General features: G+C 33.1%; 2 protein-coding genes across 3 annotated transcripts; one reads left to right on the plus strand and one right to left on the minus strand.

Annotated features, from left to right (window-relative positions):
- Positions 1–12,643: 12,643 nt before the first annotated feature.
- LOC137819507 (serine/threonine-protein kinase Aurora-3) lies at positions 12,644–16,249 on the minus strand. 2 transcript variants are annotated; one of them, XR_011082329.2, is made up of 6 exons: positions 16,081–16,246; positions 15,705–15,947; positions 13,930–14,025; positions 13,324–13,538; positions 13,165–13,247; positions 12,644–13,087 (listed from the first exon to the last, which is right to left on the minus strand). XR_011082329.2 is itself a non-coding variant. In XM_068623382.2 (6 exons), the coding sequence occupies exons 1-6, from the start codon at positions 16,183–16,185 to the stop codon at positions 12,989–12,991; spliced, it is 831 nt and encodes a 276-aa protein (XP_068479483.1). In that variant the 5' UTR covers positions 16,186–16,249; the 3' UTR covers positions 12,644–12,988. The 2 variants fall into 2 exon arrangements, 1 of the variants encoding a protein (XP_068479483.1); XM_068623382.2 differs by having other exon boundaries at positions 13,165–13,237; positions 16,081–16,249.
- Positions 16,250–19,752: 3,503 nt separating this feature from the next.
- On the plus strand, positions 19,753–22,517 carry LOC137819347 (cytochrome P450 704C1). The gene is made up of 5 exons (XM_068623157.2): positions 19,753–20,398; positions 20,798–21,082; positions 21,271–21,609; positions 21,824–22,024; positions 22,149–22,517. The coding sequence occupies exons 1-5, from the start codon at positions 19,877–19,879 to the stop codon at positions 22,329–22,331; spliced, it is 1,530 nt and encodes a 509-aa protein (XP_068479258.1). The 5' UTR covers positions 19,753–19,876; the 3' UTR covers positions 22,332–22,517.
- Positions 22,518–23,632: the final 1,115 nt, after the last annotated feature.

Raw genomic sequence — 23,632 nt, forward strand, 5'->3', positions numbered from 1 at the left:
GAGAAAATGGAGAACGGAAAGATATTTACGGAATTGCCCTGATCCCTGCTTCACAAGATCAGAAAATAATACAATATCATATAATATATATATATATATATATATATATAAAATATTTTTTTATTAAAAGTAAATAATTCTATATTTTACTGTAAATAATTTTTTATTGTGTAAATGATTTTCTATTATAGTTAATTATTTGAATTTAAAAAATAATTACATAAATTTTGTATAAAAAATTTGTGTAAATAAAAAAGTATATTCTCTATTACTAGCGGAAACCACTCTTTTACTCAACTTTTACTATGATAAAAATTTAACATACATACAAAAATAATTTTGGATGAGTTGAAATTGAAAAAGCAAAAAAGAAGTACAGAGAGTGATTGAAAATAAAGGTTATTTTATTTGATATGTAAGATTTGGTGTGAAAATGTATGATAGTATGTTCTCCATTTCTTCTTGTTGTCTTAAAATAAGGAATTAAAGGAAGAATTAGTTTTTATTTTTTAAGTAATTCATATGAAATGACAAAATATTTCATTGTATTAATAAAATTAGATATATTAAATAAAGATAGAATCGAAAAAAATTATATATAAAAAAAACAGTTATAATGGAGAATTCTCTTTATATATAGCTATAAATTATATATATAAAACAAAACATATCACATATATTTTTATTTTTATTTTCAAAAATTTCATCTCAAAAATTAATTTATGAAATAAGAATTATAAATAATTATAATTTAGTTACATAAACAATAAATGTAGATCTCTTACATACCTTTTCGCATAAAATACTATACACTTCAAACATGAAAATAAAACAAGATTTTATCATATGTAACTCAACAAATCTAGATAAGTTTAACTTGCTGTTTTAAAAAGTAAAATTTAATCGCAACCTGGAATAAGATTTGTAGCGATGAGAAATCTCCACATAAGATGAATGGAAAGGTAAAATCTTACAAGAGAATGATTATTTTATTCATGTCCTTGTTCTAGTTATACTGCTCAGTGATTGTTTCGATAAAAGATAAGACATGCCTTTATATTATTACTCTTGTTCAAAGCACAAACTGCATTTGCTACAGAGTTCAATGAATGTGTTTTCACCTTAATTAGCCAAGTTTCAACCTAGAAAACAACTTAAAATCAAAAGGTTAAAAATACAATTGATGTCATGACATGAACTACAATTTTGGACTTGTACAATAATAATTTGTTTCAGGGAAAAAAAACTCGTTGTTGATTTTTATTTTGGAGTGCTACTTGTGGTTTGACTGCCTCCTGTTTTACTTGCTACTTCAGTTGACAGGAACCACCAAGTTATCAGAAATATGCATTTTGAACATAGAAACCAAAAATCTTGTCAGTTTTTATGTTTGAAGATGTTTAGTTTTGTCCTGCTTGCACGCAATTCTGTAGAAAAAATTGAGGAAAAGAACATTGTCAATGATAATATTCCAATACTGTTGTCACAGGAAACCTAAAATCTTTCACATTCTCTCTCAACCTTAATACAAAAGGAACATCTAACAGATAGAAGCATATAGTATAAATGAGAGTGTATCTTTGTGATTACGAATAAATTATATTTGTGACAGAAAAAATGCATCAAGCAGTACTAACAATGAAAGGTTTCATCTCCAAAAAATAACATCCCTAGCTACTATCCTCTGAAATATATGGCATTCCAAGTTAACATATGATGTAATTTTAAGAACTAGCAAAACATTAGTTATGAACAAAATTGTAAGATCCATGGATTCATAATAAAATGGTGTAAAATAAGCACTTTACATGCTCAAATGATTATTTGATATGGAAACGACCACAAGGGACTTTATGTAATGTAACAATTAACAAGACAGTCCAGACATCCAAGTTATAATACTAATATCAGAATCTTGAAGCAAAGAGCCACATCCATTTTTTTAACTATAATATCAACTGAAATATCACCATTCAACATTTTCATTTATCTAGTAGACAGAAAATTCGAGGACAGGGGTATATGAGATTTTTTATGGCCAAAAGCAAACAGATATGCAAATTATCATGATATACAATTTATAGATATTCAGTGTGCTAATTAAATTGGAAGCATGTCAAAATCAATCATCAGTCTGTTGTAGATTGGTAGTTATCACTCAACAAAGAACTGGAAGAAATTTCACACACAACAACTGCAGACAACATTCCACAAACAACAGTAAAAGAGAACAAAATTTCCCAAGCTTTTCCAACTAGGTCGATTGGTTACATGAATCAAATGATGCCATAATGTCCCATAGTGATTCATGTCAGTAGACAGACAAAGTAACAAACCACCTCTAATAAATGGTTTTGTGTCCCAGTTTGCCTCCCCCTATAGTGGCAAGGTTACTTTCCATCTGATATACTCTCTTTACTAAAGCTTCTAAATGTCTTCTTTACATATGTTCAACCCCTAATGTTAGATCCAACTATTTTCTCTACCATATGTTCCATACAAACTTTCTCTAGAATGCTTTCACTCCTAATCTTATCCTGTCCAATCATCATCCATTTGTTTCCAGTGGCACTGGCGCTTGTGATGGCATCACAGTGTATTATGTCACTTGTCCACAGCAGTACTCTCATCTTTGTTACATTAAGTGTATTCTCATCACAAGAAGAGAGAAATAAATATTTTCTGAACATAAGTTTGTTTTCCACCCAGCAGAATGGACTTATTTCTATTCTTCAAGAGCATTACATAGATATGAAGTGCCAAATAATTTACTACAGTAGGCTAGTTGGAAAATAAATTTTAAAGAAGCTCTCATCTCCTAAAATACTCCTATTCCCAACACTTTATGTTAGCCTTTTATTGCGACATTGCCTAACACTCAATTCTGATATTCCATATATCATATCTTATACTAGTGGTAAAATTTTCCTTCAGCTTGAGCAGTACCTTTTTTACGGTTAGTGATATGAAATGACAAAGAAGAGAGCCAAAATTTTGACAAAATTCAGTAAGATTCCAGGTTAACTTTTGGATTATATTATCCATATGAAATTGTTCTGTGTTGTAAATTACAACACAGAACAATAATAGAGAAATCTATGCAATAATTCCACCTTCTCAGGTATCAAAATCGATATTTACAACATACTAGTACTTAGGGATCAGATAACATAACTTTTATTTTGGTTTCTGTTTCACACACGTTTACTTCTTCATAGACAAATACTATTCGAGTTCAATTGAAGAATAAATATAGAGAATGGTAACATAAACAACACAATAAAATTGATTCTCAACATCAAAAAGTGATCATATAACCCAAACAAAGAAATAATAAAGAAATGAGTCACCACCACTTGAAAATCTGAAAAAATCAGCAGAAGCTATTCCAATTTTTCTAACCTACCAAGCAGGGACAAAAAAATCAGCACAAACAAGAAAACATACATAAAGTCCCAAAAACCCTCTTAATTGTTTTAAGGTTCGTTGTAGAGGCCAGCTTACCATAGCAGCAACTTTGTTGGAGTCCGTGAAAAACGCCCTGTGCATTAATAATATGGCCTAAGTACTCCACTTCGAAAACAACAAAATAGCATTTAGATCTCTTGGCAAAAATAGAATGGATACGGAGAGTCTGCAACACTTCTTTTAGATGTTGTATGTGCTCTGTTATGTTTTTGTTGTAGACTAGAATATCATCAAAAAAAACCAACAAAAATTTCCTTAAAAACCTCTGAAAAATGGAGTTCATTAATCCTTGGAATGTAGCTGGGGCGTTGGTGAGTCCAAATGGCATCACCAGGTACTCATAATATCCCGAGTGTGTTCTAAAAGTTGTCTTCAACACATCGTCAGGATTCATCCGAACTTGATTATAGCCTGTACGTAAATCAATTTTCGGAAAAATAGTAGATCCTGCTAATTCATCCAGTAAATCATCAACTAAAGGAATGAGAAATTTGTTCTTGACTGTGCCCTTATTCAAATCTCTATAATCAACACAAAGTCTCCATGAGCCATCATTTTTGCTCACAAGAACCATGGGGCTGGCGTAAGTAAGGGCTGCAGCTTTCCTGTATAATTCCGGATTGCAAATATTCATGTATAAGTTGGTCAATAATATCTTTTTAGGTTGTGGCATACCTTAAGGCCGTTTGTTGACATGATTAACTCCTTGAATCAATGGAATATGATGATCATGGCCTGGTCGAAAGGGTGGTAATTGTTATGGTTCCTGAAAGACATATGCAAATTCTTGTAAGAGATTCGCGATCTTAGTTGGAATCTCCTATTGTGCAGCATGTGTAGTCAAGGACTGCAACAACATGTCCTCCTCTGCACCAACGTGCATCATAGATAAATGCACACCGTCAATAAAAGCTTTACTCAACTGCTGTTTGTGTGCAGGTTTAAGCTCGAGGGCCATAGAGCCACGTAGAACATGTCACCTTCCTTGTACATTGAATTCCATAGTGAGTTTGTCGAAATTCCATAAAATATCGCCCAATGTTATGAGCCACTCAATTCCCAGCACTAAATCGCAACACCCCAAAGGAAGGAGTAGCATATCAGCAGTAAAAGTTGTGTGCTGAATTATCCAACTAAAATTTTTTACCACGGAAGATATCTTGATCTTTGACCCATCTGCTACCACGACATTCAAAGGGGCAATCGTCTCAATTATGCACCCATATTTTTTAGCCATTTGGGTATATAAGAAATTATGAGTGCTACCACTATCAATGAGAATATGTAAAGGTCGTTTTTGATGATATCCAGTTATTCTCATAGTTCTGAACCCAGCCACCCCTGTTAATGTGTTGACTGAGATTTGTGGCTCTTTCCATTGCAATAAGTCAGTAGCGTCACTAGGAGGACTATCCTGTGCGTCATCTTCTTCCTCTATCTCCATGACGTGAAGCTGTAATTTCTTGTGTACCCTATTGTGCTCCATTGAGTAGGGTTCATCACAAAAATAACAAAGGCCTTGGGCTCTGCGTTCTGCTATGAACTCCGACGTTAAGTGGCGTGTGGGTTTAGGTTTGGGGACCGCATTGATTGGACCGCATAGAGATGTAGAGATGGAATTGGCTGCTTCATACGTCTTGGCCAAAGTAAATGCATGTTGTAGAGATGTAGGCTGGAACATGCGTACCATCATTTGGATGTCTTGCTTTAAGCCACCAAGGAAGCAGCTGAGAATATGATCATTAGCTAACTTCAATCTTGTAATGATTGAATCGAACTCTTCATGATAGGCATCAACTGAAGTCTTTTGTCGTACACGCATCAACGCAACCATGGGATCATCGCCAATTGCATCAAATCGATCTTTTAGACTTTTGGTGAATCCTGACCATGAAGGTGCATCCATATCTAAATCAGAGTTCATAAGTGCGGTATGCCATTGCAAGGCCTTGCCTTCTAGATGCGCAAGTGCCAACTGTACCTTGAATTCCTCTGGAGTCTTGTCAATGAGAAAATAATTTTCGCATTTATAAATCCATTGGTTAACATTTTCACCATTGAATCGGGGAAAGTCGATGCGTGCCAACCGCGTGCCACAAACATAAGAAGACCTCGTTCGAGGTCCGCGCGACATTGTGTCATGTGAGGGTCCAGGGGAGCGTTCACCTCGAGATTGAGTAAGTAAATCCTGGATGGTGTCTTTCATAGAAAGAGTCAAGGTTTCCTTCAACGTAGTCGCGAGTTTCATAAACCTATTATCCATCCTTTGGGAGATTCGATCTTCCATCTCCTTAGTAGCTTGAGCGGAGCGTGTTGAATCTGCCATTGAAGTACTGGAAGATCCTAGCTGATACCAATTGATATGAATGATCGTGTGTAGAAGCGTCTAGGTCTTCTTGTAAGAGATTTCGAAGAATGATTAAGTTTTGGACAAAGGGAACCTTTAGGTGGCTTCCGATTATACCAAGAACAAGAACAATGATAGAGAATTGAGAAAAAGAAACAAAGTGCATATATTATTCATATCTCAAATAATAGTTCAATACTCTATTTATAGAATACTAAAGATTACAAATGATAGAGATAAAAGATAGAAAGATAAATGATAAAAACTATTAATTAAATCTTAACTAATTAAATCCCAACTAAAGATAAATTATAAATGATAGAACTACTAATTAAATTCTAACTAATTAAATTCTAACTAAAGATAAATAATAAATGATAGAAACTATTAATTAAATCCTAACTAATTAAATTCTAAAACTTTAGAATATAAAGACAGACGAAGGAAACAACGGGTAACGTCACGACCCTCGTGTGTTCCGTTAGTTTCCCGAGAAAGTGAAAGAAAAATAGAGAATGGAAGAGATTTACGAAATTGCCTTCATCAGTGGTTGTTGGACGAAGAGAAGTGAAAATGACCATAAGGGACATTCTCGCCAACTCCTATCCAACTTTAATATAATCACTAATAAAGCTCACTCAACTTTTTCAATTTCTCAATTTGTATTATTTTTTTAATTTCGTGAATTACAGGTGAAATGGAGTAAGGTAGGAGTAAAGTAGTTTATGGTTTCTTTCTTTCTTTCTAACACTTTTAAAGAAAAAATTTATGATTTTATAATTAAAATAGATGGTGGTGAATATTTTATATAAAATTTTATTTACGTTAATTTTTTTATATATTATTTATTCATTAAAATATTAATATTAAATTTTTTCTGATTAAAATATTAAAGTTTGATTTAATTTTATTGTTACTTACATTTTTATTATCCAAAAAGATATTAATAACTACAACCAAGTAAATATATTCAAATAAATAAATAAAAGTGATTGGTCAACCTATTAAGTCTTAGTAGGTTAGCCTGCACCATTTTACTTTTAATTACATCGGGTCAAAATGGATTGATTTTATCGGTTTTACCACTCCTAAATATAATAGAAATCTTAAACTTTTAAAGCCTCTTTAATTTTGAGATAAGTTAATAGACAAATTTTAGAATATTAGTATTTTAGTTTTGTAAAGAAGAAAATAAATTTTGTTAATGATTAATTTATGTTTGAAAAATCTAACTCACCACTTAAAACACGTACTGAAACAAGTTTTAAAAATAAAGTTAAGATAACATTATTAAATTATAAAATTGTTGGTGAATAAACTTTTATTGTTAAGTTATAAATTATTTTGATGATCAAATAGTTCAGGATACAATTTATTTTTTATTTTACAAATTTATAATTTCTTTGCACATGTTAATTATTTTGTTGAAATTTTGATGAGGTGGTAGTTGATAGGGTTTTAATATTATTTAGATGATAATTATCTTGAACTAATGCATTGCATATCATACTAACAAAAATTAAGTATGAATTATGGGTAAAGAATATGGTAAAATTAAAGAGAGAATGTTATAGTCCAAGATAAAGATGATGATTTAGTGAGCTTAGAGGACTGCTAAGAGAATTTTGACAAAACCTGTCACTTACATTGGGCAAAGTGGCATTATAACACTGCCATGGGAACTGGTGCCAACAATGTAACGAAGAATGCATTTCACCACCTTCCGGTGGTACTCTTGTGGGTTGTGCATGAATTGGCATATATTGTTCACTGCATATGAAAATTTTGGATGAGTGATGAGAATAGATTGAAGTGCTCCCACAACAGAGTGAAACATAGAGGGGTCATGCATAGCAGGAGAAACATCTTTTTGTAAACGAATATTAGTTTGCATGGGTGTGGGTATCGGTCTGGCAGCTTGCATGTTGGCGCGGTGAAGGAGATCAGTGATATATTTTTGTTGATATAAGTGCAGACCACCATATGATGAAGATGCTTAACTTCAACTCCGAGAAAGTAATGGAGAGCAAATCAAGAGCTGAGTTTTGAAATAAGTTTTTGAACTTCTTGTAAGGAGGAACTTGTGATAATAATGTCATTAGCGTATATTAAAATGAAAATTGTATATGCAAAAGGGAATTGAACAAACAGAGATGTGTCATTTTTGGTAGAGTGAAAATCGAAGGTTTGAAGAGTTGTACTTAGTTTTTGGAACTAGGATCTAGGAGACTGTTTTAAGCCATACAAAGCATTATGAAGTTTACAGACAATGTGTGGAGAGTGAGACACGAAGCTTGGTGGTTGAGTCATATAGACATCCTTTTTGAGATATCCATTCAAAAACACATTCACGTCAATTTGATGGATGGGCCATGCAACAAAGACAACATGTGATAACACCAGGGGAATGGTGGAGGGCTTTATAATGGGTTGTATGTTTCACCATAGTCACAACCTTCTGTTTGGTTGAATCCTTTAGCTACAAGTTGTGCTTTGTGTCTTTGAAAGGAATCATCCACATGATATTTGTTTTTTAATAACCACTTGCAGCCAACAACTTTAGCACCAACTAGAAGAGATGTAAGGGACAATGTGTGATTTTTTAGAAGAGCAGTGTATTCATCATTCATTGCTTGAAACCAAGGGGAGAAGATATTGCTTCGTTGACAGATGTAGGGACATGAGACTGTAAAACAATTTCAGTATTAAAAACTTTTGGTTTGAAAATACCTGTCTTTGATTTTATGGTCATTGGATGATGATTAACAATATCATTGTAAGTGGACGAGTTTAGCACCGATGGAGAAGGAGTAATATTGTGAGTAGACACAATAGAGTCAAAATTGAGATGAGTAAGAGGAGCAGGAATATCATCAGGTGAGTCAAGCACAATTAGAGCGTGATTCGAATAGTTCAATGCAAGAGTATCAGTAACTGAAGGATTAAAGCTTTACTCAGGCAGCTTATATGGAAACAAATCTTCATGAAAAATAACATGCCTAGATATATAAATTTTACAGTGGGTGAGAGACAAATGTAACCCTTGTTGTGTGAGTTGTAGCCAAGAGACATCATGTAGATTTGAAATCAAGTTTATGTTTATTATAAGGACGAAGTAACGGATAACAAGCACAACCAAAGGTTTTTAACATTGTATAATCAAGTTCTTTTTGAAACAGTAAAGCATGCAGAGATTTATTGAAAATAGCAGGGGAAGGCAAGATATTTATCATATGCATGGCAATGGTGAAGGCTTCACCCCCAAAATTTGATGGGTAGAGACACAAAAGCAAGGTGAGTTAACCCCAGATCAGAAATGTGTTTATGCTTACGTTCAATAGAACCATTTTGCTCATGTGTGTGAGGACAAGTAAAGCGATGAAAAATTCCTTTGCATTATCAGTTTGAATGGTACAAAACTTAAATCTCATTTGTTTTTTGCAAACTGTTTGAAACGAATAAGAGTGTTTAAAGCTTGAGATTTATGATGCAACAGAAATAACCACATGTATTTAGTATGAGCATCTAAAAAATAAATATAGTATCTAGCGCCATTTGATAGGAGCGGGACCCCAGATATCAATGAAAACTAACTGAAAAGGTTTAGTGTATTGAGTGATAGAATTATGAAATGGAAGCTGGTGATGCTTTCCACGAATATAGGGATAACAAAAATATTTTTGAGACGTATAAGAAATGTTGCAAGCATTCAATATTCATTAAACAATAGAAAAATTACAATTACTAAATCTATTATGTCATAGTTGTAACTGCGGAATCATAGGTTTGTAAGAAGCATAGTTAACAGTGTATGTAGGGGAATCAGTGGATGGATGAAACACATAAATGCCATCTTTAATTACTCCTTGAAGTAAAATGTGATGAGTGTCTTAATTTTTAATGTAGCATAAGTTAGGAAAGAACTCAAAATAAACGTTATTATCTTTGGAAAATTGAGCAACACTAATGAGATTCTTAGTTATAGCAAGAACATGCAGCAAGTTATGAAGTTTAAAAGTAGTATGCGTGTGTGGAGCAGTATAGACAGCAAACCCAATGTGTAAGATGTGTGTACCTTGACCATTACGTAGTTTAATGTCGTCATTACCATGATAGGGTTGTTTTTGTGAGAAAATCTTGGAGTCTTTGGTGACATGATGTGTGGCACCAGTATTAGGGTACTACAGAGGATTGTCAATGGTGGAAGGAGCACCAAGAATTGAAGGAGTGGAATCTTGATAGAAGTAAGGAGCATAATGTGATATGTTTGCATTGAAGGAGTTGGTTACAGGAGGATCGTAATGATGCCAACATGAATCTGCAATATGACTAGGTTTATGACATATCTGGCAAAATTGTTTGACAGATTGCCAAGGAGAAGCTTGATGGGGTGAAGGAGGATGTGGGGATGAGAACCAGGAAATTGAGGAGAAGACAAAAACAAACCAGAAGAATTGTTTGAGCGTCCTCCACGCGGGGTGTAATTGGTGAACTTATTTTTGTTTGGAGGTTTGAAGTGCCATGGAGTGGAGACAATGTTAACTTGGAGAATAGTGTCTTGAACCAGCTAGTGTTTGTCAAACCTTTTTTCTTGCTCCAGAAGAAGAGCTTTAATATCATCTACGATGTATGGGTCACTGCAAGAGAGAATAGATGTGATGAAACCATCAAAATTTGCAGAAAAAAACATATAGCATGGCATCAATATGATCAGCAGGCAAGAAAGGAAAACCGATTACAACTAGGGAATCAACAACTTTCTTAATGTCATTAATGTACACATAGATGGATCTGTCATTCTTGGGAGTCATGAGAAGCAGTTTGAACTTTCTTACCATTGTGCGAGTGTGGGAAGCATAGTGAGTGAGAAGGCGATGCCAGATTTTTGCAGAGAAGTCTAGACTAACCATTTTGGTCAGTAGAGAAGAAGACATGAAAGCAAGAAGCCATACTACAAGAAGCTGATCTTGTTTGTGACAATTACGAAAAGCTAGATTTTCCAAACTTTGATTATTCAAACTCTGCAAGAACTCAAACGACATGTTACTGCCATCCAAGAAATGCATCAATTCAAGACCTCGCAAGGTGGCCAGCACCTACAGTTTCCATACAAGGAAATTTTCATCATTGAGTTTGAGAGATATAGGTGTACTGAAATGGTGAACAGTGGATAGTGTAGCCATGCAGAGGCAGAAATTTCAAAGGTTGAGGAAGAAGACAAGGGAGAGGTCACGAGATGAAAGAAAAAGAGAAAAAAAAAATGGACTCAGGATACCATATTAGAATAACATAGTAAAAGATAGGAATGTTATTATTCTTGAATGAGAGATTACATGATAGGTTTATATATACAAATTGGTGATAGAGAGGGATAACAGAAACAGTTAACAAACTATTTGTCTAATACCCTTTTCGAAATTTATAAATATATTTTGAAAAACGTTTTCTAGAATTTCTGGAAAGTATTTTCCAGAAAAGATTTTTGGAATAAGATTTCCAGAATGTGTTTTCTATAATAATTTTTCAGGAATATATTCTAAAAGAGAGTTTTCCATAATGAGACCAAATTAGATTGGGCATTCTGATTATTTGACCTATTTGATGGGGATGCAAGAAGAACTTTGACGGGGTGCAAGAAGAAACACCCCACGTCTTTGGGTCGTTAAACAAATCTTTGGCAAATTCTTCATGCACCATATCAATTTGAATTTGCACCCGATTTATCAATGAAATGACAAAAATGCCTATGCGAAATGACGAAAATGACCTTTAATGAAAGGAAGGTACAGATAAAAAAATACTTCCAAAATCCCTCTTCTGTAATACATTTTTGGATTTGGATTTTTAGAACACATTTCTAAATTCCGAAAATTCTTTTCTGGTAGGTATTTCTAGATTGTGTTCCGAATTTTCTTTTCCAAAATGTATGTTTTTATATTTTGGATTTACTTGTCAAGAATGAGATTTTAATTTTCAAATTGTATTTTTTTAATTATGGATTTTTAAATTTGGAATAGAGGATAATTTTGGAAAATTTGAAAGGTGATAGAATGTAAGTTCAAATTGGTATGTCACATGAAGAATTTGCCCAAATACTTCCTGTTTATATGTGAATATTTCCATTCAATCAAGTAAGAGGAATATTTCATTTTATTGGTATGATAGGCTTTCATCTAGTCTGTTCCTAAAATTCTTTATGAATAGATATAGTCTACCTACGTATCGTTTTTGTTAACATATGAATTTTGGTCTAGTCTTCCCATTGTTTTTTGTATTTTTTTTAATAATATTTTTTTCATGTGATGGCAAATAATTATTGTTACTTGAAGTGTCAGTCTAGTTTAAATGTCAAGTTGCATAGTAATGTCTACCATGAAAGCTTTTATAAAAATTTTAAAAAAAAGTATGATGAATATTTGTATTTTTCTTTTATGTTACTTGAAGGAAGTCTTCCTTAAAGAAAGGCCCTACAGAGAATTATGAAGATAAAATTGTTGGGGCATAAAGTTTGATTCTTCTATTAAAAAACTATAATTACCTTGCATTAGTTAATCCATTTCTAGTTACATTGGAGACAAATTTGGTTTGTCATCTTGTATTGTGGATTCTTCGCCATCGTGGTACACTAGAAAGAAAGATTTAGTGAAAATCGAAGAACAAGACAAGACTTTACCAAGAGAGAAGAGGAAGATGAAAGAGTTAGAGGAGGAAATGAGAAAATAATAGAAATTTCCTCCATAAAAACATTTTTTTCTTAATTTTAAATGTTATAATTAAAAAGGGTTTTGAAATACATAATATTACTCATTTTTGCCAATCTTACACGACTTTATACCTTTTCAACCGCATAAAATGCTATGTGCTATTGCATGATGTATATGTACTAATTTTGAAACTCATGGAACAAATCTCATTCTGTATACACTATTGTCACCACACCGGTGAATTCTTAAAACTACCTACAATTCTGCACATTATAGATGGATGCAACGGTGAATTCCTAACCTTCCAAATCCCCATAGAGATGGACAGTGTCGTTCAAGTTGATAATAGACATCAACTCTAAGAACTCTAAGAAGCACAAAGATATGTCATCGCATTGCAATAACACATGTAAAATTCAGCTCCAATCCCTATATTCCACAGATAAGCATGACTGACTAAAACTTTATGCTAGCTGCAGACACCTATAGGATTTGCATTCTTGATTATCCAAGGATGCTCCATTATCCTCTGAAGTGAGAGTCTTCGTGCAGAGTCTTTTACCAAGAGCTGCATCAATTTACAGATCACAGTAAGAAGAAGGACCAGATCTTCTCTGAAAAGGATATATGTAGATATGAACTTACCCGACTAATAAGATGTTTGGCTTCTGAAGAAACATAAGGAGTAGAGGGGAAACTTAAGTCAACCTTCATTATCCTACACAAATCTAAAACATTATATATACATAGAAAAGTGACATTTATTTTAACTACAGTGTATAAAAGTCTTTCGCAATTCCACACCTTTTGAAGGTATCAACTTGACTCTCAGCCTCAAATGGGGGAGCACCATAAAGGAATTCATAGCAAAGGATACCTAGAGTCCAGTTATCAACTGCATAATCATGAGCTTTGTTTTCTACCATTTCGGGTGCTAAATAGTCCAGGGTTCCACACATGGTATGCCTTTTGCTTCTAGACTGTACTGACCAACCAAAGTCTGCAATCTTAAGACGACCCTGAAACCAAGCCATTATCAAATTAATTGTTAAAGTTCCCTACAGCTCAAATATAATTGGTTCCAACCAGTTGCCAAATGGTTTTCATCACATATTTACAATAAGCAGCATTCTCTTTCCTTCTTTTTCATCTCTTTTTAAATAGGGTGACGGGCAGCAGGGAATGAGAATGAAGAAAGAAAACAATGACAGTGAATACGGTGGGACTTAAATTCTTCAAAAAAATCCGGCCGAGGAGGGGATGGGAAATGAAATGCAAAATGTTGTATGCTTAATATTGTGTAGGTCACTGAATTTCTTCGAGTTGTGTGGCCGTAAGTTGACGCCAAGTGAAAAAAACACATTACTAGCATGTGCAAAAGGAATGTAAAAAGAGGGTAAGAAAGCATACCTCATGATCAAGCAACAAATTTTCGGGCTTGATATCCCTGTGAATGACATGCTTCTCGTGACAATATGCCAATGCCTTTGTGAGGCTTAAAATATACTAAAATTATCAAATGAAAGAAAGTTACGAGTCAACATATTAAACATAATACAAAAAATGCCAAAAACTTGCTTAAAAATATGGACAAGCATAGAATATAACATAAACCCTCCTAAGAATTGTTATCCATTCCACTCAATTTCTTTGTAGTTCCCATATTACACAGGATGTCAATACAATAAGTTCAGAATCCACACAATCACTAACATATCATAACTTTATAGTAAGTTCAGAAGCCATACAATAAGTTCTGTTCCCATCCCATCTCTCCTGTTATTTAATCAATTTTAAACTCTCCACGTTTCGCTTTGTATAATTTTTGGATGTTTCTTGTTTTTCAGCATAGGTTTTGGCATAGTTCCTATGTTTGTTTGTATATTCTTTTTCTATTTTATGTTATTTTTTTTATGTAATGTCATATGGTAGTTAAAACCTGGAGTTTCAATCCAATTGAGATGTCAGGTTTAATTTTGATGCCTAACATTAATTTTATAAAAAAAAATTATGACTTATTTCAGCTCTCCTTTTTTTTTCACAAAAGTCAAAACCCAATGATCTAGCACCATGCCTAGAACAAAAGAAAATGTTTATCATTCGGCCTCTAAGCCACAGTCATGCTACCCCCAAAAAGAAGGCCACCAGATCAAAGCATTGACAAGTGTTAATTAAATGGCATTAGAATTAAGAAGGGCGTAATAGCAAGGTAAAATACAAAAGTTAGACAAGTCAACCTACACAACATAAGTCAATACTCTAGTTAAAGCCAAGCCAAGAAACCAAGCTTATGTCAATTTATTTCATGTTTTCAAACGTTTGTATAAACAACAGGAAAGAAGGTAGAATAAAAGTAATGACACTGTTTCCATACAAACATGAAAACAATAAAGAAATCAGAAAATAATCTCTTAAACTAAACACCCCTGAACACACCATAGCACACATTTCAATGTAAAAAGTATAATAAGTTTAATTCAAGCATGCATACAAGGCATCAAACAGACAATAAAGAGGTTGGAACACAACAATATATAAGTGGTGTAAATCTCATATATAAGTAGTGTAAATCTCATTTTACAAGTTGGTTTTGTGAATATGTATTAGACTTAATTTGGATTCACCATAAACAATCCAAAATGACATTAAAATACCAGTTAATATAATTTTTAGTAAATATTCACATATCTGGCCTGACGGTGAAGAATTTTTAAGTAACTAGTATAAGTTTGGATTAAAGTTACAGGCGTACGAATGAGGATTTAATTTGCGATCACGGATTTGTCTTAGTCCTTGATATTGCAAGAAATTACAAAAAAATGCTGCTCTCGAATTACAATCACAGAGATCCCCAAAATCTTGGTGTTGCAGCCAAAATTGCAGTAACGGACAGTTTTTTTCAAAACACTTTGTTTTAGAATAAAAACAACCAAACACAGATGATTTAACTTCAAAAATTAATTCCATTCAATATCGATTTTGCAAGCATTGAGACAAACATACACTAACGACATGGTCGGTTTCCCGTCGGATGAAGTCAAACCCGATCCATGATCCATATTCGAGCTGAAGCTAGCTTCCAGTTTTTTCATAACATGAATCTGAGACTCTAAACGCCAAACAAAACGTGCTATGAATCTTCAAAAATCGCATACAGAGACATAATGAATATAAGAAAGATTTACCGTGGCAGCTTGGTGCTCACTGAAATACCCTTTTTTGCTAAGCTCCTTGTAAAGCTCACCATTGTGAGCATATTCCAGAATCAAAAAGACATTCTCAGAGTCATGAAACCAGCCATACATACGAAGGATGTTGGGGTGCTTCAGACTGAACTGAATCTCCATCTCCCTCCTCAGTTGGTGATGGATTCTGTACTTCTCTAGTTGTTCCTTCGAAATAACCTTCAATGCAACAACAAATTTGCTCTGCAAAAGCCAAACAAATAAAAATAACAATAATTAAACAAATCCGTTCAGCGATTTTCGTCGAATTTCAAAATTCCAAGTTCTTAAGGCTAAAACATTTTGGGGATTTGAAATTTTTTGAGGAAATTGAAACCTTGAGTTCTCTGGCGACATATACTCTGCCAAATTTGCCTTTTCCGAGAGGCTTTCCGATCTCGAAGTCGCTGAGGGACCATTGTCGTTTCGAGTTTTCGCCCATTTTCTGATATGATGAGTGTTGTGAAAATTTGAATTCGTTCGAAGCCGCGTAACATCGAACCGAACCGTTTAATATTTTGTTAGAGAGAGAAAAAATATATACATAATAGTTTTTAAAGTTATTGCATAATTTTTATTCAATCAAACATTTTAATATTTAAGGTTGGAGAGTTTCTTCCTGCACCCCTACATTTTTCTTCCTGCACCCCCACAATGTTATGCAAAGACCAAATTGTCCCTTTTATTTTTTAAAAACCCTAAAATACACTTGAACTGTATTTATTTTTTTTGCATTCTGGACTATGGAATGTGGAAAAATTTCGGATTGGCACTTCTGGTAAAATTTCGGATCCACCAATCCATAATTCAAAATATGCATTTCACATTCAAAAATCCATCATTCAAAAAAAACATTCCGGATCCACCAATCCGTAATAGAAATATGCATTATGGATTCAAAAATTCATAATTCAGAAAAAGCATTTTGGATCAACCAATCCGTAACATAATTAGGTTTCCGAATTCAGCAATCTGGAAATCAATAATTTATGCAAAATTTGCTTCTGGAACACCCCCTCATCCGGAAAAAAATGATTCAGTTTTGGATTGATGAATCTGTAGCACACTCCCAGATCTCGATTTTCGGTAACCACGGTGCCCTTTTTTCAAATAAAAGATTAAGGCCAGTTTTGGGATTTAGAAAATTATGGGGGTGCAGGAAGAAAAATGTAGGGGTGCAGGAAGAAGAAGCCTTAAGGTTGTTGTAGTGTACCAGAGCGTTCAGAGCTTAGTGCCCGGTGGTTGGACCTCGGTGTATGGCACAAACAAGTCAGCTCGGTTGTTGGGCCAGTATAATGGGTCATGTGGTTGGGTCCTGGTTGGACAAGTAAACTCATTTTGGTATGATGAAGGTAACCTTTTGTACGTAAAGGCAAAGTGGTCAACAAATGATATTTATGAACCTAGGGGTGCGCTTAGTGCGTTGGGGTCTATGTCAAGTAAATGTTTTCTTTTAAACCCCTGTGTTTTAGGGCACATAGTAGCTAGGTTGTATGTATAGTGAAATATAACTTAACACCATGAGTCAGGTGCTCACGTAAGCAAAATGTACCCCTGATGTTGACGCATGAGTTGGTGCCCAAGTAGTTATTATGTTATTATTTCACTCCTTGGAGATAAGATTATCTTCTGTTGTAGCACCTTGAGAGAAGGCACCCCTAAACAGAATGATTTTTCTCCTATTGAGTATGCTTTCAGTTGAGATTAGATTCTCATGATAGAAAGTTGTTACAAGAGGCAAGGTATAGAAGAGGCTCGAGACCCCAAGTTAAGGTACGTTATTTCTAAGACTGGAACTGAATACTTCCTAAATTTTAAGCCCTTACTCACTTGATCGTCAGAGTGCAATCAACAGGTAGGACCCCCTTTGTTTCAACGGAGCTACGTGTTGAATCAAGTGCTTTCAAGCTTTGAAGAATCCAAATCCTTTGAGTTTGATGGAAGGCTGGATGTGCTTGCTGTTGCTGAGGTGCTTTAGAATAGGATCTGGGGTAGATTATTTTGTGTAAATCCACTCTTGATTGAATCCAAAGCTAAAGTATTTTCAAACCTTTTGAATTGAAAGTGTTTTTCAAACTAAGTGAAAAACAACCTGTTGTTTTGTCGAAACAACCGATTGTTTTACTCTTAGGTGTTTTGAAAAATGTTGAAAACTGTTTTTGGTGGTTGACTTGCCGTCAAACCAAAACAATCGATTGATTCGCACATTCAACCGATTGTTTGTTTTCAAATCATAACAGAAAACTGTTTTGTGTGTTGACTAAGCTTTAAATGATTTTCTAACTGAATGCGCTCCTGTTTTAAATGCTTTGACCATTCTTTGAAAGTTATAAAGAGTTTGTTCATCTTTTGTAACAAACAAGAATAGAGATTTAATCATAGAAAAACATATTTGAGTTTTTCACTGATTTTGCTTTCAAGAGTTAAAGATTGCTTTGAGCTTGCTTTGATCAAGAGAGAGTGGAGTATGATTTCATTTGTATTGATTTCAGTTCATTTTGTAACAAGTGTAATCCTTCTGTACTTTGTGTAAACTCTGGTGTGATAGGCTAAGAAGTGTTGTGTGCTCTTGAGGTTGTCAAGATCAACATTCTTGGTGGTGTATGTGCTGAGCTAAAGGAAGTGTGTTTCTTGAGGGGACAAAGGTCACTTCTTTGGTGGTGTGTGTAAGTAATCTAGGTTTGGTTACTTAGTGGATTCCCCAGTGGTTTCTGGGAAACTGGATGTAGCTCTTGGTTTAAGAGTGAACCAGTATAAACTGTGTGTGCAATCTCTCTCTCCCTTAAACTCTTTAATTTCAGTTTGTATATTTGTCAACTGGTATAAACAATCGATTGTTAACAATCGATTGTTTTTCTGGTGTTGTATTAAATTGCTTTGTGTTTTTGGCTAACTGGATTCTGAATCAAGTTTCTCTAAGGAATTTCATTCTAGACTAAAAAGTTTGCGAAAACCCTCTTTAAACCATTCACTCCCCCTCTAGTTTAAAGTCATACATTCTAACACTACGTTCTATAGCAACAAGAGATAGAACCAATTTTTGAAGGGACAGAGCTTGTCATTTGAGTCAACTGATGAACAAGTTAACCGACGAAAACAATTGTTAATTTAATTGAAAAGAAATCATAAGTCATCTTAATCTTAGGTCTTTTAATTAATTTTTTTAAAATATTCCTAATATAAAATATTTCTAAATTACATATACCAATAAAAATAATAATTTTATTCTTTTTTTATTAAAAATATCGATATATTAAATTATTTTCACTATTAACGATTTATAATTTTTTTACTATTTTTTGATAAAACACATGCTGAAAATATTTAATAAGAATATATTATATTGAGATTATAAAAAATTATTCATTTATTTTGAAATGTGTCTTATATTATAATAATCTTGTGAGAGTAAGACCAAAATAGTTTAAACATAAATAAACTTTATTAGTTTAGTTATAAAAAGATGTTTTTTTTATTAAAATAATGTAATCTTATTTTGTAATTATGAAAATGGACAAAAACAATTACTACGAGATTGACAAAGTCCTATCTCGTGATAACGAAAACGATTTAAGTACCAATAAAATTCGAAGTTAAAACGGTATTATGGTAAAATATTTTTTGTTAAAAAATTATAATGATGTTAACCATGTACAATTTACATAATTTTATAATAATTTTTTTATTTTAATAAACAGGAAGTCAAATCGCACCATTTTGATGAGAAAAACTATAAAAGAAGATTGAGGTAGTATCATAAGATTCTAACTCAAGACTCCACTATATTGTAGATGAAAATCTAAAGAAATTCTGAACCATTAGTCATGAATTCATTTGAATACTTTAAGAATGTTTAAAGAAGAAAAAAAAATGGTAGTGTTCTTTTTTTTCTAACTTAAAAAGGTCTCTTTTAGAAAAAAGTAGCTTTTGGTAAATGACGATTGTAACCCATAGTTGAGGTTACTGACTCAACCACTCCATAGTTAAGGTTGACGACTAAATCAATGTTAAACAATGTCAAATAAACAAACAAACAAAAAATTGTGTTAGAAAGGATTAGAAGAACCAAACATAGCTGAAGGGTTGAGACAAAAGTATCTCCTGCAATCTGAAGAGAAACAACAAACAGAAAGATGGATGTTTTGAATACCCTTTTGAGTTTCATAGCCTTTTCTGTTCTGGGTATCTTCCTAGTTTTTTGTTTCCTCACGTTGACCATGATCCTGGGAAAATCCATTGGGGACCCTGATTATGCTCCTGTGAAAGGAACAGTGTTTAACCAGCTTTTCTACTTCAACACACTCCATGATTACCATGCTGAAGTGGCCAAAACTCATCCAACTTTTCGGCTACTGGCTCCTGATCAAAGCGAGCTGTACACTGTAGACCCGAGAAATATTGAACACATACTAAAAACCAACTTTGATAAGTACTCCAAAGGCAAGTATAACCAGGATATTATGACTGATCTTTTCGGTGAGGGGATTTTTGTTGTTGATGATGAAAAGTGGAGGCAGCAAAGGAAGCTTGCAAGCTATGAATTCTCCACAAGGGTTCTTAGAGATTTCAGTTGTTCTGTTTTTAGAAGAAATGCTGCCAAATTGGTCAGGATTATCTCGGAATTTTCCCATCAGGATCAAGTCTTTGATATGCAAGTGAGTGGCTATAATTTCCTAGAAACTAGTTCGTGATTGAAGAAGGATTGAAATTTTTGCTTTGATATTGTTAAGGAGCTTCAATTTAGTTCATTTGAGAACAAATGCTTTTGACTAACACTTGCTAGAAAGTAAATGAATTGAGTTTTATCAGTAAGTTAGTGCATAAACTCATTCATGTGTCTTCTTCATCTTATTTTGATCATAGTTTTGTTAGAATATAACCAAGTATTTCAGAGCTTAGTCTTTTATGAATAAAGAAAGTGAACCAAAGAAATATATATTAAACTATATGCTATTTATATCGGTTGGAATTGTGATTTATTTGATCAATTTTTGTTTTCAGTTACTAACATCATATAATCTCTCGATTGAAAGCAATGTTTATTATTTTTCTAGGACATGCTAATGAGATGCACTTTGGACTCCATATTCAAAGTTGGGTTTGGAGCAGAATTGAACTGCTTGGAGGGATCAAGCAAAGAGGGAAGTGAATTCATGAAGGCCTTTGATGAATCAAATGCTTTGATTTATTGGCGCTATGTTGATCCTTTATGGAAGCTCAAGAGGTTTTTTAACATTGGTTGTGAAGCTACCCTTAAGAGAAACATCAAAATAATAGATGATTTTGTGCATGGAGTAATCAATACCAGAAAAGCACAATTGGAAATTCATCAAGAATCTGTGAGTAGATCAGTATTCACTTCTTATGTTCTTCCCTCAAAATGGTTTTTGTTTCATTAGAATTGATGATACAGTTTAATTTTCAATCACGTGTACAATCTTGTTCTTACATTTTGAACCAGTCAAAGTAAAATCATCCTACATGAGATTTTTAAGGTACTTATCACCAAGGTTGCTTTGATATTCAGAATGTTAAAGAGGACATACTATCAAGGTTTTTGATTGAGAGCAAGAAGGACAAAGAAACCATGACTGATCAGTATTTGAGAGACATAATTCTAAACTTTATGATAGCTGGCAAAGACACAAGTGCAAACACTCTTTCATGGTTCTTCTACATGCTATGCAAGAACCCTCTTGTAGAAGAAAAGATTGTACAAGAAGTGAGAGATGTTACTTGTAGCCATGAAAGTGAAGAAAGCATAGATACATTTGTGGCCAACATAACAGATGACACCCTTGAAAAAATGCATTATCTTCATGCAGCATTGACAGAAACCTTGAGACTTTACCCTGCAGTTCCTGCGGTACCTTCTATAAAATTTTCTCACAAACATATAATCTCTTGCTCTATAGAACTTTTATTATAGTACTAGTTTCATGTTCTATTGGTATCATAGTACATAGTAGTAAATATACATTATGCTACAACACAAAATCTCTTGGCTTTTTCACTTCAATGATCAGTTAGTTATATATGTTGATTTTGATGATTTTTTGTTTGGGATGATGAAATTGAAGGATGGGAGGACTGCAGAGGCACCTGATGTTCTTCCTGATGGGCACAAACTGAAAAGGGGTGATGGAGTTTTCTATTTGGCCTATGGTATGGGTCGAATGTGTTCCATTTGGGGTGAAGATGCTGAGGAATTTCGTCCTGAAAGATGGCTCAACAATGGGGTTTTCCAATCTCAATCTCCATTCAAATTCATAGCATTCCATGTTTGTACCTTCATATTCTCCTCTAAGTTAACTTGTTTTCTTCGTATGAAATGCATAAACAAATTTATGATATTATGATTTTATAGACATAATTATGCATGTTTGATTGAATGTGTGATTGCAGGCTGGACCACGAATCTGTTTAGGGAAAGACTTTGCTTACAGACAGATGAAAATAGTAGCAATGACTCTTCTCCATTTCTTCAAGTTCAAACTTGCAAATAAAACACAAAATGTGACTTATAAGGTTATGTTTACACTACACATTGACAAGGGTCTCCCACTTTCTGCAATTCCAAGGTCATGAAGAACACATTATTTTCTGTTGTGTTCATAATGTATGGATGCTACATATTTTCCAAACCTTTTTTCCCTTTTTGATGTTAGTGAAACTTTTGGCTTCTCATATCTGATGAATTTTGTTATGTGTTCAACTTGTTGCTTGGGTTTGTAGATTTCAAATAGAAGTTATGTTAAGGGTCCATTATGTTGAGGTTTTGCAGTCACTTTCTAATATATTACTTATAGACATGTTTAAGTATGATATTTTAATTAAAAGTAAGTATTCCTAAATAACTAAACTTACAAAGAAAAAAGAGAACCTTAAAAAAATTAGCACATATATTGCTAGTTAAAAACAAATGTTAAAAGAAGAAAAGTAGCGTAGAATAATTTCCAGAGAAAAAAACATCTCTTTTTATCTTCCTGGTAACTGATGAAGAAATCTTATTATCAAATTAAAATTATACTTTAATTATGGAATTTAAAATATAATTCTAGATAACTCATAATAATATAATTCTAAATTTCCTACTCTACAATATTATCACAATATCTGAACATAAAACCAGTTGAGAAGCATATTGAAGATCAAATTGAAGATAATATTTTATGGAACTTTAAGTTCGAGAGATAATATTATTAGGGTGTATTGTTCATTTTGGAGATTAGTGTTCTGTTACGATTTTATCTTTAAAAGGCGTTTTATTGAGTTGAGAGAGGAATAAGTATACAAACTAAACTACCTTTAGTCTCGACTTTTGAACGATGTGAAACTATATTGGGATACCGAAACAAGCCCTCTATTCAAGATCTAAAGGGAATGGATTCCCCTTGACCGAGGGGTTTGGAACACATTTTCGTTCCCACATACAACGTCTGTAGACCTCAAATCCGAGAAATAACATCACTAGGATTTATCACCACATCCTAAGTATTGTCCGTCTTAGAAATAGATGATGCATCACGGTTTTGTCTTAAAAAAATTAAAGACTTATATACAAATTCTACCACTTTCATATAAATTTAAAAACAAAATATATCATGATAAAAACTTTACTAAATTTATTTTGTTGAAAAATGTTACTATAACATATTAACATTCACAAAGTATAATTATTATATGAAAATAATATTATATAACATGCAAGCACATTTTTTAACCTGTTTTATTTACAAATAATTATAATGTTTTTAATTGAGAATCAAATATTTTGTGTAATGTAGGTTTCTATATGATTTGTTGGATTTGTGCAACCTTAATTAATCTGAAAATGAAGCTAAGTTTTATTAATAAATTAGTTTGTCTCTTCAATATAATAAAAGTAT

This window comes from Phaseolus vulgaris, chromosome 10 (assembly GCF_051622355.1).
Source record: "Phaseolus vulgaris cultivar YP4 chromosome 10, ASM5162235v1, whole genome shotgun sequence".
NCBI classification, from domain to species: Eukaryota; Viridiplantae; Streptophyta; class Magnoliopsida; order Fabales; family Fabaceae; genus Phaseolus; species Phaseolus vulgaris.

Bases quoted from the DNA above. Each gene is read 5' to 3' on its own strand.
- LOC137819507 (XM_068623382.2), bottom strand. From the start codon at position 16,185: ATGGGCGAAAACTCGAAACGACAATGGTCCCTCAGCGACTTCGAGATC. The intron at 13,539-13,929 runs GTATGCTTTCTT...GCTTGGTTTCAG, and splicing joins ATTTGTTGCTTGATCATGAG to GGTCGTCTTAAGATTGCAGA. The intron at 13,088-13,164 runs GTAAGTTCATAT...AAATTGATGCAG, and splicing joins CCAAACATCTTATTAGTCGG to CTCTTGGTAAAAGACTCTGC.
- LOC137819347 (XM_068623157.2), top strand. From the start codon at position 19,877: ATGGATGTTTTGAATACCCTTTTGAGTTTCATAGCCTTTTCTGTTCTG. The intron at 20,399-20,797 runs GTGAGTGGCTAT...TTATTTTTCTAG, and splicing joins ATCAAGTCTTTGATATGCAA to GACATGCTAATGAGATGCAC. The intron at 21,610-21,823 runs GTACCTTCTATA...ATGAAATTGAAG, and splicing joins TTTACCCTGCAGTTCCTGCG to GATGGGAGGACTGCAGAGGC.